General features: G+C 57.6%; 1 protein-coding gene across 1 annotated transcript in view; it reads left to right on the forward strand.

Moving 5' to 3' along the window:
* The window catches only part of SHANK2 (SH3 and multiple ankyrin repeat domains 2), a gene marked incomplete at both ends in the record, with an annotated part of 469126 nt that overhangs the window by 182260 nt on the left and 271612 nt on the right, over positions 1-15254 (forward strand). The window contains one exon of the mRNA XM_079709253.1: positions 10524-10693. Within this exon, the coding sequence (XP_079565379.1) occupies positions 10524-10693 (170 nt within the window). The remainder of the gene's footprint in view (positions 1-10523; positions 10694-15254) is intronic.

Genomic DNA, 15254 nt, shown 5'->3' on the forward strand with positions numbered 1-15254 from the left:
GTCCCCTTTCCAGAAGAGGAAACGAGGCCAGCATAGGCCAGAGCATGGACCCCCCTCAGGCATCTCACTCGGGCCTCCTCTGACTGCCCTGTCTCCCCAGCAGTCAGGGGGGCTGCATTCCCACCCAGAGTTCCAGCTCCCGGGCACACTGTCCACCTCCTCACGTGGCCTTCAGAGTTTGTCAGGCTAGGATGAGACTCCCTGGGGGTGGGCTCGTTGCTGGGGCCTCAGTGCTGGTTGAAGCAGCGAAAGCAGTGACCCCTTCCGACCCCGTCACCGCCTCTGCAATCTCATGTGGACCCACGCACTGCTCCGTGCACCTCAGCCCACCTGGCTAGTTCCCCACAGAGGACCCTGCAGCCTCCCGTTTCCCAGATGAGAGCACTGAGACTGGGTCACGTAGCTGGGGCAGGTCATGAGGGCTGTCCTCCTTGGACTCTGTCCTCACCCATGGTGGCCCAGGGAGAGCCGGCACACTGGTGTGTTCTGCCTGCCGTGGTGTTTCTGGTGAGGGTTGAATGTCCCCTTTGGTCCGGCCTTCTGCCTCGTGACCCGGTTCCCCATCCCACCGTGCCCCAGTCACCTGGGCTCACCACGCCTGCCTGCAGCGAGTCTGGCCAGTTATGTTCACTCCCGATGCCACGCCCACCAGCTCCGATCGGGGATGTCAAGGAGGCGGCCGGGCTCAGACCGGGTGGAGGGCTCAGTGCTTCACGTGGTCCTGGGAGAGGGCCGATTGCTGTGGCCGGGGGCAGCAGGCCAGGTGTCCGGGCTGCAGCTGTGAGGGCGTGAGGAGAGCGGGCCTGTGGCGACCCCGGTCTCCTGGCCCCTTCTCGGCGCCAGCGCCCCGAGGCCAACATCAGCGCTGGAGCCCATCCGCGTTTCCCCCCTGGAGTCTCATTCTCACACCCGAGAGCCCATCCTTTCTCTGGTCTAGATTCTCGCTCTGAGTCAACCCAAGGGAGAAGTCCCAGGTGCTGCCGAGCGGCATAAAGCTAAATTAAAGGGTTCCCCCAAGGCCTCAAATTCCACTTCACACCGTTAGCTGGAATTATGACTGTAATTTTGAAGAGAGTGTGTCCCCTTCCTCCAGTACAAAATCTAATAAGATACCGAAGGCAGGGTGGCCAGGGACTTGGAAAAGCTGCAAACGAAATATTGCTGTGAGAGGACAGCAGCTGGCGTGTTGCAGGGACCCCGATGTCCTGAGGGTGTGTGTGTGTGTGTGTGCGCACACTTGTGTGTCCATGTGTGCATTGTGTTTGTGTGTGTGTGCGTGCATTTGTGTGATGGTGTGTGTGCGCGTGGACTTGTGTGCCTGTGTGTGTGCACTTGCATGTCCATGTGTGCACGTGTGTCCGGATGTGCACGCATGTGTGTGTGTGCCTGTGTGCTCAGGATCTGCTCACTCATCAGTGACAGCAGCTACGCCCTGACAGGAGCCCCTTGAGTGGCTGGGGTCCTGCCCCCGAGGCTCCCGTGTCATAAAAGGGACCTGCCAGGCACCCTGGTTCCCCTTAGTCACCAGGATAATGGTGGCATTTGAGCCACACGCAGGCTCTCTGCTTTCATGCCTGTGCTCAGGTGTGGACACGGCCGTACACGCAGCCCCAGTGATGGGGTACCTGCGCTCAGGGTACCACAGCACAGCCCCTGGGCCTTGTGGGGGCCCAAGGAGGCAGCTGAACCCTCCATCCCATCTCTGTCTTCACAGCTCAGAGCCCAGCCCTTGCCTGGGACAGACGGGGACCCTTGCAGGGAGGACACGACTCCCAGCCTCGGGGTTGCCCAGGTGCCCCCAGAGCGCTTTCTGGTTATCACAGAACCCGGAGGTGGGTTGGGATACTCCCCAGTCATGGAGGGGAGAGCCCCAGCCCCACGCGCACCCATCTGTCTGGATCCTGTCTCAGTGGGTAGCTGCCAAACCGCCAGTTGCATCCAGCTCTGCTTCCTACCTGCTGTGTGACTTGAGGCAAGTCACTTAACCATTCTGTGCCTCTGTTTTCTCATATGTAAAAGGGGACTTCTAGGTTTGGGACGAGGATGCTGCTGAAGGTAGCACCCACCATGTGCTGAGACCCATGTAGGTTCCACAGAGGTGTTGGCTGCCTTAGTGTCATCATTGTAAAGGGCGTCTTGACAGACCCTCTGACCGCTGCAGAGGAGGTCATCCTGGTGACGGCTGTGGCTTTGGGCAAAGTAAGGGTCAGGGGAAGTGGAGGGCGTCAGGTCAGCCAGGTCGAGGGAGTCCCAGCATCCTGAGCATCTGGCGGGGGTTCCCCCTGGCTGCCCACCGCACCTCACCCCCTCCTTCCTCTCTCGCTGCCCACGGGGAATTCTGACCACTCAGCGCCCCTCCCTCAGGCAGAGCCCGTAAATGCCCACCTGAGGCCCCAGAAGCCTCAGCCGGGAGTGTGATGGGCACCTCCACGTGGCCAGAACCAGCCTCGGGCCAAACCCTCGGGTGTAGGTTTGACGAGATGGGGCCGAGGCCTCCCCAGCTGCCCAAGCCCCACACACCCGTCCCTGGGCTTCTGCCAGCCCTGGCCGAGCAGCTTCCTCCCGGGCCTGGGCTCTGCGCTGTGGGCCAGGGCAGCCTCCCACGTGGAGCCAGCCCTCGATAGCCAGCCAACCTGAGTGCAAATTAGAAGAGGGAAGAGGGTCCAGAACGGACGGGAACCCGTCCGCCTGCAGCTTGTCCCGGTGCCCTGCCTCACCTGGAGACTCTGCACGCGCCTGCCTGCGTCGCCCTCTAGTGGCGCCCACTGGCATGGCTGGTCCACGTTGCTTAGAACCGGCCTGAGAAGGGGTTTCACTGGGTGGCCCCATCACCCACCACCGGAGTCTGGAGAGGAGTGCGGGTCCTCCTAGGATCCCTCCCAGCTGCCGTGTTCTTGCCAGGTTGGGAACAGCTCTTGACGTATTCCTGCAAAGCTCGGGCAGCTAGTCCTGAGGGCTGCCCTGGCCTCACCAGCACCCGGGGGCATGCCGGCCACCCTCCCATCAAAGGAGCGGTTCCAGGGCGCGTTCGGCTCGGCAGAGAGAAAAGCCTGCTGCATTCAGGCGGGGAGGCTGGCTGGCCGTGTGTCGTGCGCGCCCACCTCCCCCATGGGCAGGGGCTGAGCTGGCAGGGCTCTCAAAGTCTGTCTCTCAACCACGTTGCTTTCGTTTCCCTGAACTCGGCTCTGTGGGCGGAGCGGGGGTCCCCGAAGGGTCTGGGTCAGTGGGAATCCACCCCACCCTGCACACCTCTTCCAGGGGATATGCCCCTATCTGGGCAGACTCGGGGGGTGACGGCACTGTGGGGTCCCCCTGGCTCGTGCCTGTCCACCTCCGTGCACCCTTGTTCCGCCTCTTGGGGACACAGGGACCAGGATGCCAGAGCTGTGCTCCCCCGGTGGCACAGGGACCTGGTTTCCTCGGTGAGAACTGCGGTGCTGCTCCCTCCCATGTGCCCGTCCTGACCCAGAAAGCGAGAGGGGGATCAGCAGACAGGGCAGGGGTGGAGTCAGGCTGTCCCCCGCCACCCTGCCCGCTGCCCGACCCCGGGTGCTAATGGCATGTCACCCGGATGTCAGGAGTAGGGGTTCTGTGAGGAGCTGGCCACCTGGCGGGTAGGCGGGGCCAGGTGAAGGGGGCGCCCCGGGGCAGCAGGTGCATCCGGCCTGCTGAGGAATCGGGTCCGGGCACCACACGGGCCGCCCTTGCCTGTCACTTTCTGTCCTTCTGCCCCGGGGACATTCAGTGTTTGCTCTCTCAGCTGGTGGCATAAACGCATGAACGACCGGCCTGTGATGGGCGCTCACCGTGCAGAGGCGAATACCCCAGAAATGAGGGCGGGAAGCATGTCAGCCCCCGGGGTTGATGTAGTCGATGACAGGGAGCTCCTAACAGAATGACTCCCCCAGTGACAGAGCTCACACAAGTCAGGGCTCAGACCTCCCTGGAGGAGATGAGGGGCCTCCACGGAGGAGGGGGGCTCCGGAGGTGGAGAAGCGGGCCAGCCAGGCATCGGGGAGAGGCAAGGGGTCCTGTGTGACCGGAGCAGAGTGTGGGAAGGTATCGGGAAGGACACACATTCCAGACCATTCCCCACCCCTCGGGGGCTCTAGGTGCCCACGCCCTGCCGCCTGGAGCCTTGGGTTTGCAAACAGGCAGAATCCCAACACCGGTGGCCTGGGGCCATCCTGGAATGTGTCGGGGCAGCTGGACAGCGCGGGTGCTCCGAGGCGGGTACACTTCTGAGATCACAGGGGGTCCCACTTCTCTGGAGTCCACAAAAGCCCCTGCTGCACACTGGCCACCCCAGCAGGACGGGACATCTAATGATTGCCCATCCCCGAAGCACCTCCTCAGGACCTTGCAGGGAGGCTGTGGCATGTGGGGTGCTGGCACCAGAGCCACGGAGGCCGGGCACGCAACCCAGAAGCCCGGGAGGGGGCCATGGTGCACAGGGAGGTGTGCGGGCTGAGAGCTCTGGCATTTCTTCCCGGCCCAAAGGCAGAGGAGGAAACAATGCTGATGGTACAGGGGGTAACGTGGAGTCTGAGCTTCCACGCTTAAGACAGCTGTCAGCGGGGTCAGGGCTTGGGACCTCTGTGTTGGAAACACCACCCTCTGCCAGAGCCGCCAGGAGGTAACCCTCCAGCAGCCTCCTTCCACCCGTCCCACGTGAGTCTGGAACCTGGATGACACCCCGATTTCTAGCAGGTCCCCAGCTCCGGGAGATTCTGCTTCTTCATATTTGTAATTCTGCCACCACTCTGCACACAGAGCTCCCCGTCTCCAGCCCAGCTAGGGTGACCCAGCGCCCCTCCAATCATGCCCCTGGTCTCTGTGGCATCACGTTTCCCCAAACGTCCCAGCAGAGCCTTTTGCGCAGCCCACGCCCTCTCCCCGTCACCCCAGCCTCTGTGCTGACCCATCGGACACACAGAGAAGCATCTTGTCAACTTGTACTCCTCCCCCATGAGGCTCAAGTCTGTCTCAAGTCCATGGTTGTCTGCAGATCCACTAAATACTTGCCCGGTGAAGGAGTGGATGGATGTGTAAGTGGCTGACGAAGGAACGAACAGAGAAAGTTCCATGTGTAGGCAGGTCCCTGTTCATCCAGGATAGCTGGGAAATGTCCAGGTCACCCCACAGCCGACCAGTTTTCTGATATTGACAATTCAGTGATGTCGCCCTCATACCAAAACAACGCAGTTGGAAACCCTCCTGGCTGTTCTTGGACGGAACACAGGAGAGTGTGGACAGTTTGGGGTGGGGGAAACTTCAGACCCATCCTCACTGTGCAGGCAGGATGGGCCCAGCCTGGCCTCCAAGAGGGGACGGCACTGCCAACCTGGAGCCATTGGGGGGCTGTGGCCCCTGCTGCCGTCGAGGGCTGCCACGGGTGAGCAGGGCCCAGCAGAGGGTGCATTTCATAAAACGGGGCAAGGGAGGTCATGGTCACCTGGTTCGTCACCGCACAGAGCAGGGAGCCTGCGGGGAACCCTGAGCTGGGATCAGGGAGCCAGGATATGAGGTCAGCTCTGTATCTCTGCGCCTAGGTCACTATTTATGGAGCCTCCATTTTTCCACTTGTGAAATGGCACTTTGCAAAGCTCAAATTAACCTGGAATGAGAAGATGCTTCAGCGTTTGTGTGGACCACACATCACTGTGGTACCTAGAACCGTAGACGCACTCTGGTCTTCAAGGACCAGTTTCTTCTGTTCTTAGACAAAGCCTTTCCGGGCTTGGACAAATGAGTTCGGGAGCTGACCGTCTGCAAAGTGACTCAAGGAACAGAACTCCCAGACTGGAGCTGTGTTCGCTTTGACTTCTCTGCCCAGTGACACACTCTGGCGCCGGCTGAAACCAGCTGGCTGACACATGCATCTTGTCACCCACTTTCCAGTTGAAGCAGAGAGGGAAGCAGACGTGTTGAGTGTTCACACACCTGTGCAGAGTGGTTCCTGCTGACTCACTCTCAGGTCTCTCCAGATCATCCCCTCTTTTCACATATGGGGAAACCGAGGCTTCCAGTGGTTAACTGACTTATCCAACATCTGGTAGTAAGTGATCAGCTGGGCTTCCGGCAGGGTTCTTTTGAAACTTGGATGAATGAGTGAATACATAATGTTTGTATAAGTGGTAAGATGGATGGATGGATGGATGGATAAGTGAGTGGATGGGTGGATAGATGGATAGGTGAATGGATGGCTGGATGATGGATGGATGGTCAGATGCATGATGGATGGATGGGTATATGGATAGATAGGTGAGTTGATGGATGATTGGATGGATGGGTGGGTGGGTGGGTGGGCAATGGATGGATGGTTGGATGGATGATGGATGGATGGAGGATGGATGGATAAGTGAGTGGATGGGTGGATAGATGGATAGATGAATGGATGGCTGGATGATGGATGGTCAGATGCATGATGGATGGATGGGTGTATGGATGGATAGGTGAGTCAATGGATGGCTGGATGGATGATGGATGGGTGGGCAGGTGGAGAGATGGGCAGCTGGATGGATTTCTCCTGAGGATCAAGTTTTCAGGTTGGACGCAGTCTCCTTGCTGATGTTGTTGATTGTGCACAGTGTGGTTCCTTGGGCTCCTCACGTGGTTCCCAAGCTCTGGGCACAGCAGCTGCTTCTGCAGGTAACCAGCAGCTGGGAGTCAGGTCTGGCGGCCCCAGCTGTGCTGCTTACCCTCTGCCCTGCCCCAGCCATCATCAGCATGGTCCATCTTTATCTTTTCTCTGGACTTTGACCTGCCCCCTCCCCTGGGGGAGAAGCCCACTTGCCTTAACCCTGCTGCCCTCAGAGTCATCTCCCCTTCTGGTGCTTGGGGACCAACTCACGGGCCCACCTGCCCTTCCGCTCATCGCCGCTGGTGTCTGCTGCAGCCACACCTCCTGTCCAGGCGTGTCCGTGCGGCCCATTTGTGACCTCCTTGGTAGGACAACCTGCAGTCTCTTATTGGGGTTTAACGCATCAGACACTTCCGAGCACCCACTGCTGCACCCCCAACCAGGGATGGGGGCATGGAGATGGTGTAGATATAGCCCTGTGTTGCATGGCTCCCAGGCCAGCCTGGGTGATGGTCAGATGCAGAGGTGATAACTGCCATCAAAGCTTCAGTGACAGAGCCGGCGGGGGGCAGAGAGGGGGAGTTTGGTCTGTCTTCCCTCACTGATCCTCCTGGCAGCCCCGGTGGTGGGCCCCACCCGGCCATCACTCAGTGCAGATACAGCAGGTGCATCGGGGGAGATCCAAGCACTGTTTGTGGAGGTCTGGGGAGAGGAGGCCTTCTGAGCCCGGTGTGGGGTGCCCCCCCCCAGAGCGCCTGCCCTCTGCCGACCCCAAGCCTCTTCTGAACCCTTGAGTCCAGGTGGAGTGGCCCCAAGGGACACTTCCCTATTGCTGAGGGACTGAGTCCCCTTGGTCACCAGGACTCACTGTCCCCTGGCCTGGGAGCCGGAGAGGAGACCCCTGATGATGCTCAGCCCCTAGTGGCAAAGGCGCTGTCTCCCCCCTCCCCGCCGAGCTCCGAGTAAGGCTGAGTTGAGGCACGTTGAATGGATGGATCTTCTTCCTGATGCAGAAGGCGGGCGGGACGTCCTCGCAGGCGGGAACTCTGAGGGCTGCTCTACTTTTCCCGGTTCTTTTCCACCACAGGCAGGTGGCCCAGATTGTCCTTCCTCTCTGTGAGTCAGCTGCCTTGCCAACTGTCACCTCGGGACCAGAGGCGGTCACACAACCTGGCTCTTGCAGGCGTCGCAGCTCTGGGCTCCTGGGGTGTTTGGGGATCAGTGATAGCCATCCAGAGGGAGCATCCGGCGCTCAGGGTGGATTTTCCCGTCTGTGCACGCCGATCTGTAGCTGGCTGGGTGGGGAGAAGGAAGTGGGGAGGGACAGGAAGGCCGCCGGGCAGGGCTGCCTGGTGGTGCCAGAGTTTACTGGGACACCTGTTTCCCAGGATGCTGTGACCTCCGTCTGTGGCTTCAACTTGGTCAGGGAAAGCTGGGGTCAAGGAGGCCAGAGAGGGGGCATCCCTGGGGACAGGAGAGCATGAGGACTGTGGCTCATCAACTCTCTGTGTCTCTGAGCCCAGGAGAGCACCTGGGAAAGGTCACATGCCTGCCCTCTGCTCCATGTGGTTTAGGGAGAGCTCTGGGCTTTGGGGTTGGGCAGGCAGATCTGACGGTCAATCCTTCTCCTCACCTGACTAGCATAAATTAGGGTGTAAACTGAGCATGTCCCATGTGTAGACATGGGTTCCTGTGGCCAGCTTATCACCATGAATGAAAAAGTAAAAAGCATGGCAAAATACAGTGCAGTCACGCTTCCATGAATTCTTACAAACATAAAGCAAACCATACATTATCTATCAGGGGTGCCGACGTGGGTAAAGCACAGCACAAAAGGAACATGGGGGGTTCGCGTTAAACCCCGAAAGTGAATGGTCACATCATATTCTAGAATTTTCCCTGCAAGCCTGTTTCACACCTAAAGGTGAGAACTTCTTCCTTGCAGGAAGCTCAAGCTCCCTGTGTGGGCTCCCAGGTCACGGCATCTGTAGTTTGAAAGGAGAACCATAGTTGGGGACCCTACCCTTCACGGCCATGAATTTGTGACATGAGTGGCCCCCCTCCCGAGACTCAGATGTGGCTCCCTGACTCGGGAACCTTCCCCAAGTATTATTAATATTCCTCTTCCCCGTGGCGGGTTGTCCTCTTGGGAGACACCAGCCGGCCGTGAATGCTTTTCTTGTCTTTCTGACCAGGAGGCTCTGGAGCATCACCCGAGTCCCTGCCCACGTTCATCCACGTGCCTGGGTTTTTTCTAAAGACCCCACCATGGGAGGAGAGCTCAGCATGACTCCTCCAGATTATGAGCGATAAGAACGTGCTCTCGGGCTTCCCTGGTGGCACAGTGGTTGAGAGTCCGCCTGCCGATGCAGGGGACACGGGTTCGTGCCCCGGTCCAGGAAGATCCCACATGCCGCGGAGCGGCTGGGCCTGTGAGCCATGGCTGCTGAGCCTGCGCGTCCGGAGCCTGTGCTCCGCAACGGGAGAGGCCACAACAGTGAGAGGCCCGCGTACCGCAAAAAAAAAAAAAAAAAGAACGTGCTCTCTTCTCCCTAGAAAGAGTCACCTGGGTCACCCATCAACCGTCACAATGACATGGGAATGTCGTCATGGAAAACCACTTTGCACGTTTCTCTGGGAACCTGTGCTTCTCTCTCTCTGTGTGTGTCTCTCTGTCTCTCTCTGTGTCTCTCTGTCTCTCTTATATCCCACCGTTGGGCCCCGTTAACTTAGGTGTCCACGCTCACTGTCAGGCAGGGAAGTTGGCCTAGAAACGCACATGCTTTGTGATGTAGTCACATAAAACAGGAAAGAATTAAAGTCCCACTTGTGAAATGTCACCAGGGCAGCTGGGCGTGGGCTGCCTGCACCGCGATAATGAAGGCTTTCTCCAGTAGGTTCTGGGTGTTTCCTCACGTGGTGTGGCTGGCGCTCACGGTGAGACTGATAAAATGGCAGAGACCCAGGGCCTGTCTTGATTGCTGCCTCCACTGGAGGTTTTTTTTTTTTTTTTTTTTTTGGCGGTACGCGGGCCTCTCACTGTTGTGTCCTCTCCCGTTGCGGAGCACAGGCTCCGGACACACAGGCTCAGTGGCCATGGCTCACGGGCGACATGTGGGATCCTCCCGGACCGGGGCACGAACCCATGTCCACTGCATCGGCAGGCGGACTCTCAACCACTGCACCACCAGGGAAGCCCAACTGGAGGTTTTTTTAAATTGAAACGTGCACATAAAATTTACCATCTTACCCATTTTTACGTGTGCGGTTCAGTGGCATTAAGTACATTCATGTTGTCGTGCGACCATCCCCACCATCCACCGCCATCTTCCTCATCTTCCTAAACTGACACTCTGTCCCCATTAAAGGCAAACTCCCCTCCCCCTCCCCCAGCCCCTGGCCCCCACCACCCTGCTTATGAATTCAGTACAGCAGGTACCTGCCCTAAGTGGAATCGCTCATTATCTGTCCTTCTGTGACGGTCTTCCTTTATTTAGCATAACATCCTCAAATTTCATTCATGTTGTCACCTGTGCCAGAATTTCCTCCCTTTTTAAGGCTGAATAATATTCCATTGTGTGGATGGACCACATTTTGGGTATCCGTTCATCCATCAGTGGAGACTTGGGTCGTTTCCATCTTTTGAGAATAATGCTGCTATGCACGTGGGTGTGCAAATATCTGTTTGAGACCATGCTTTCACTTCTTTGGGGTACCTACCCAGAAGTAGAACTGCCAGAATTACCTGAGTCTTTTAAGCACTAATGCTGCCTCCTGGGCCTTTTCACGTCTCCAGGCCCGTCTAGAATCAGGAGCTCCGATGTGACTGCTCGGGGCTCAGCGTTTGTTATGAACAGATGGGCCAAGGGTCTGGGGTGTGCCCTGCTCTGTCTCAGGCCGTGACCCGCCCTCTCTGTCTCTGCCCCCCTCTCACCTGCAGTCCGGCTTTCCTGCCAGGCGCCAACCAGGATGCGCTCTCGGCCTTCGAGTACCCGGGGCCCAAGCGGAAGCTGTACAGCGCGGTCCCCGGGAGGCTCTTCGTTGTCGTCAAGCCATACCAGCCCCAGGTCGATGGTGAGATCCCCCTTCACCGTGGTGACAGGGTCAAAGGTCAGTGTCCATTCTGCTTCCAGGGCGGGGTCAGGCCGGGGCCCCTCAGCCTCAGTTTATCCCCGTTGGGGTGACGGTGTCCAGGGCATTGCTTCTGCGGGGCCCCCTGTGGAAAATACGGAGCCCTGGGAGGGCGGAATGGGGATTAGAGTGATGCTCATGGCCGCAGTGACTCTAATGTCCATTAGGAAGGGTAGCACGTGAATATCTGGGACGGGAGAGTCCACTGCAGAAAAAAGCAGGGGAGGGGCAGGCGAGGGCGTCGATAGGCAGCTCTTTTCCGTCTGGAAAACCTCCCAGGGCCTCAGGAGGAGGTGGGAGGTGGAGCTGGGACGGGGCCGAGCACAGGTCAGACTCAGACGTGTCTCGGGGCTCAGGGAGGGGCATCCAGGTGGATGGTTCAGCCTGGGGGCCTGCAACATTCCAAGGAAGGCGATCCACTGGGTTATAGGGAAGGATGCCCAAAGCAGAATCCTGGGAAATGTGGGTGAAAAGCCTTGAGGGCCGCCATGCATGCCAGGAGTTAGACCAGGGGCAGTACCAGCGATGGGAGCCAGCGACGGTTTCTGAGCAGGAAGCTGAGGTGTATGAGGCCCTTAGGGAAGATGGGTTTAGTGCAGGCACGTGCATGAGGTTGTCAGTGGCGGTAGAGGTTCCCTGCGGTGCTGGAGGCCACACGAGGAGGGTAGAGAAGTGACAGGTGTGGGCTGCAGGCCACATGGGGGCAGCTGAGCTCACCAGGTGGAGCAGGAAAGGGCACACCATGCCTGGCCCTGTCGCTGCAGGGCAGCTTTCGGAAGAGGCATGGCAGGGGCAAGAAAGTCTGCCCCGTAGGGGTCAGTCGGTCAAGTTCAAATCCATCTGGCCCTGAGCTGGTAATGATGACCTGCTTCTTCCTCCGTACCGTGCCGTAATCTGGCCAACATCCCCTGGGTTTTACAAGTTTCCGAGGACAGCTGGAGACCCATTCTCTCTTTCAACTCCTTCTTGGAAGTCCAGCTGCATGGAAACTTGACCATCTGGTGGCACCAGCATGTCCCAGGGGCTCTGTTTATTTTATTCCCATCATTTTTTGTTTAACCTTAGGTCGTTTCTATTGGTCTCTTTTCAGGTTCACTTGCTCCTTCCTTTGAAATGTCCCCTTCACTGTTAAGTCCGTCTTGTGAATTTTTTAATTTCAGAAATGACACGTTTAAATTCGAGGGTTTCCACGTGTATTTTTTTATACTTTCTCTCTATCTGCCAAGACTTCCTATTGCTCTGTCGAGATTTTCACTCTTTGGATGTGCATTGCTGTTTTACAACATCGTGGATGGGTGTCATCGTCCCTCTAAAATCCCCGTCTGTAGTCCCACCATGAGGGTCATTTTGGGGTCAGGCTCACGTGGTTTTCTCTCCTCTGGAGGATGGGCCCCATCCTCTTGGGTCTTTGCATGTCCGGTCATCTTCTGTTGCGTTTTGGACATCAGGGTGTTAAGTTGTGGAGATTATGGCTTCAGTTCATTCTTTCTTTCTTTTTGGAGGGTTGCCTGGGTGACAGCTCAGGCCCCGACTTGAGCGGAGCTGCTCTGCATCTTTTCAGAGAGGTGGGTGCCCTGAGCTGGCCACCCCTCCCTGGCTGTTTCCCGTGTGAGGACACCCCGACGCTCTTCAGGGCGCCTGGTTTCCTGGCTCCATCCTTCTGGTTCTTTAGGCCACTCAGAACGCAGGTTTTTCCTCATGTGCCCCTCCTCTGCCAGCCCTGCCGTGGGGACCATACTTAGTCCAGGCTACCAGCTGTGGAGAAGGGGCTTCCCTATCCAGCTCCGCTCTCCTCTCTCCCCCTGGGCAAGCACGCATCCCACCAGGCCCGTCTACTTCTGTCCGCGTTCTGTACCTTTTTGCATCATATTCAGGGTGTACAGCTGCCTTCTGGGGTGGGGTCCAGTGGGGTCTTTGAGCATCATACCCATAAGTCCCTGATTGTCCCTATGCAGTTTAACACAGTATTTTTGTTAACTTTTAAATTATAAACATTCAAATTATAAATATAAGCACTCACATGACCTGCAATTTGGAATTTTAATACCAAAGAGCACCGGGTCTCGCTGCCCAGCCCAGCTCTGAAATCTGCTGAGCCCACACCCCTGGGCTTTCGTCCCCCATGTGTCCATCCGTCCACCTTGCTGTCACCCCCAGGCCCGTGGCGGGCTCCAGGCTGGGCTGGGAAGGGCCTGGGGAGCCTTCCCGGTGACCCAGTGACTGGTCAATTCATATCTGGGGGCCGCGTGTCCTTGTCCACACATCACAGATGATAACAGAGCAGATACAGGTGGAGACTTGTTAGCACCTGCTGTTTACCAGGCACCCTGCTTGGGGACGTCACATGTTTTTCCTTGTAAGCGTTATAGCCACTGTGGGCCGAAGGTGTCAGATCCCATTGTGTGAGTCAGCACGGGCCGCTGTAACAAGGCTCCCCAGACTGGGCAGTTTAAACCTCGGGATTTAACTGTCTCCAGTCCTGGAGGCTGGAATCCGAGATCCAGGTGTGGGCAGGGCTGGTCCTCCTGAGGCCTCTCTCCTCGGCGTGTAGACGGCCGTCTCCTCCCTGTGTCTTCATGGGGTCGTCCCTCTGTGTGTGTCTGTGTGCTTTTCTCCTCTTCTTATAAGGACACCAGTCCTGTGGGATTACGACCCACCCTAGTGACCTCATTTTACCATCATCACCTCTTTAAAGATTCCCATCTTCAAACACAGCCACATTCTGAGGTTCTGGGGGTCAGGACTGCCACATAGGGGTTTGGAGAGGACACCATCCAGCGCACACAGGGGCTCAGCTCAGGTCGTGGCGAGGAGGAACTCCATGGCTGCCTCAGTGCCCTGACTGTGCTGTGAGACTGGGCAGCCTGTCCTTACATGGTCTCTGGGCTGCTGAAGGACTGGGCGCCACCCGGATGGAATTTGGACTCCATTTTAACTTTTAAAGACCCCATCTCCAAGCACAGTCACAATCTCAGCTGCTGGGGGGTCAGGACTCCAACAGAGGAATATCGGGGACAGGATCCAGCCCATAAAAGACCCCTGTCTAAGTTACATGGTAACTTGGGGCAAGGCTCCCACAGCTGCCTACCTGGGGATGGGGATCCCGGTCTAGTTTGTCTGGACTGCGAGCGCAGCCCCCTTTGTCTCTCTGAGTCGCTCACCCCTGCAGTCGGCTTGGTGCCGGCGTCACTTGGCTGTGCCCAAGTGTGTGGCCTTGACATTGCCTGGAGAGACTAGAGGCAGATGCACGGTCCCCACCATGAGTTTCTACGTGGACCTTTGGCGGTCAGCCAGCCGTCTCCGGTAGCTGGACAGCGCCCAGGCAGGTCCCTGTGCTCCACTCGCCATCCAGGGCAGTGCTCCGAGACGCCCCTCTCACATCTGGATTCTGTTGGGCTGCCGTTGTGTATGTCCCCGTCCGCTGGGCTGCACTGAGTGTAAGGGGCCAGCACTGATTTTTGGAGAAAATGGTTCAAGCGATTATGATCGTGGTGGTCCTCAGGGAGGTTGCCTGTCTGTTCCCTTTAGGCCATTTCTTCAAATTATTAGGCAAAGACTTCTAAAGCGGAGGTACTCTGTGCTGTTGACCTTTAAAACTCATGGGTCCAGGTGTCCTTTATCTGGCCTTTGAGATTAAGATGATGGATGGAAGGAGGCATTTCTGTGGCCATGACCTCTTCTCCGCAGTTCTGGTGCCTGGGAGTCCTGAGTAATTTACAGAAGGTTAAGATGTGCAGAGATTATACTGACCTCCCACTGCACAGATACACTCTGAGGGAGCCAGGGCTTTGGGGTGGAGGTGCACCCCCAGCCCAGCATCACAGGCCTAAGAGACAGAGACCCTCCCCTACCTCACCCCTGAGAGCCTGACCCTTACAACCAAAATATTTGTCCAAGCAGTGCCTGGGCAGCACTTGGGACCTCATGTCTTTGGGTTTGCATTGCTCACCCACGCTCGGCATCGGTCCAGTTTAAAAATGAATATGCTTCATCCCCCCAGTGGGCGTCTGTGAGGCCCTCTGTGCACCCAGCACTGAGCCAAGGAAGGGGGAAACCCAGCGCCCTCAGCCCTGCACTCAGGGCAGCTGTGTCTGTCCCACGGCCCTTGACTTTGCGTTTTCACTGTGCAGTGGCCCCCTGCTGCTTATGGCACTAACATAATCCTCAGGTTCTTCATTAATAAGCCAGCCAGAAGCCCGGTACTGCCCGTGGGGCATCGGCCAGCCTGCCCTTGCACTTCAAGTCCAGGTAGTATCTTGTAGCTGCCAGGCAGGCTGCTTCCCTGTCTCCTGCTGTGAATTCTCTTTTCTCAAGCTAATTTCAAAGATCCTGTGGGCCTGGACTCTTGGCCTCTCCTTCCCCAGCTCCAGAGGGGCCGACACGACCTCATGGTTGCTTCTCTTCATCAGGGTGGCCTGTCCCCCGACTTTGACACCTGAAATAACTGATGGTGGGGACTCGGAGGTCCCACTCTCCCGTCTCAGCTGGGACCCGAGAGACGGGACACAGTGGCCACATGCCGAGTGCTGTGAGATACAAG

This window comes from Hyperoodon ampullatus (assembly GCF_949752795.1).
Source record: "Hyperoodon ampullatus genome assembly, chromosome: 7".
NCBI lineage: Eukaryota > Metazoa > Chordata > Mammalia > Artiodactyla > Ziphiidae > Hyperoodon > Hyperoodon ampullatus.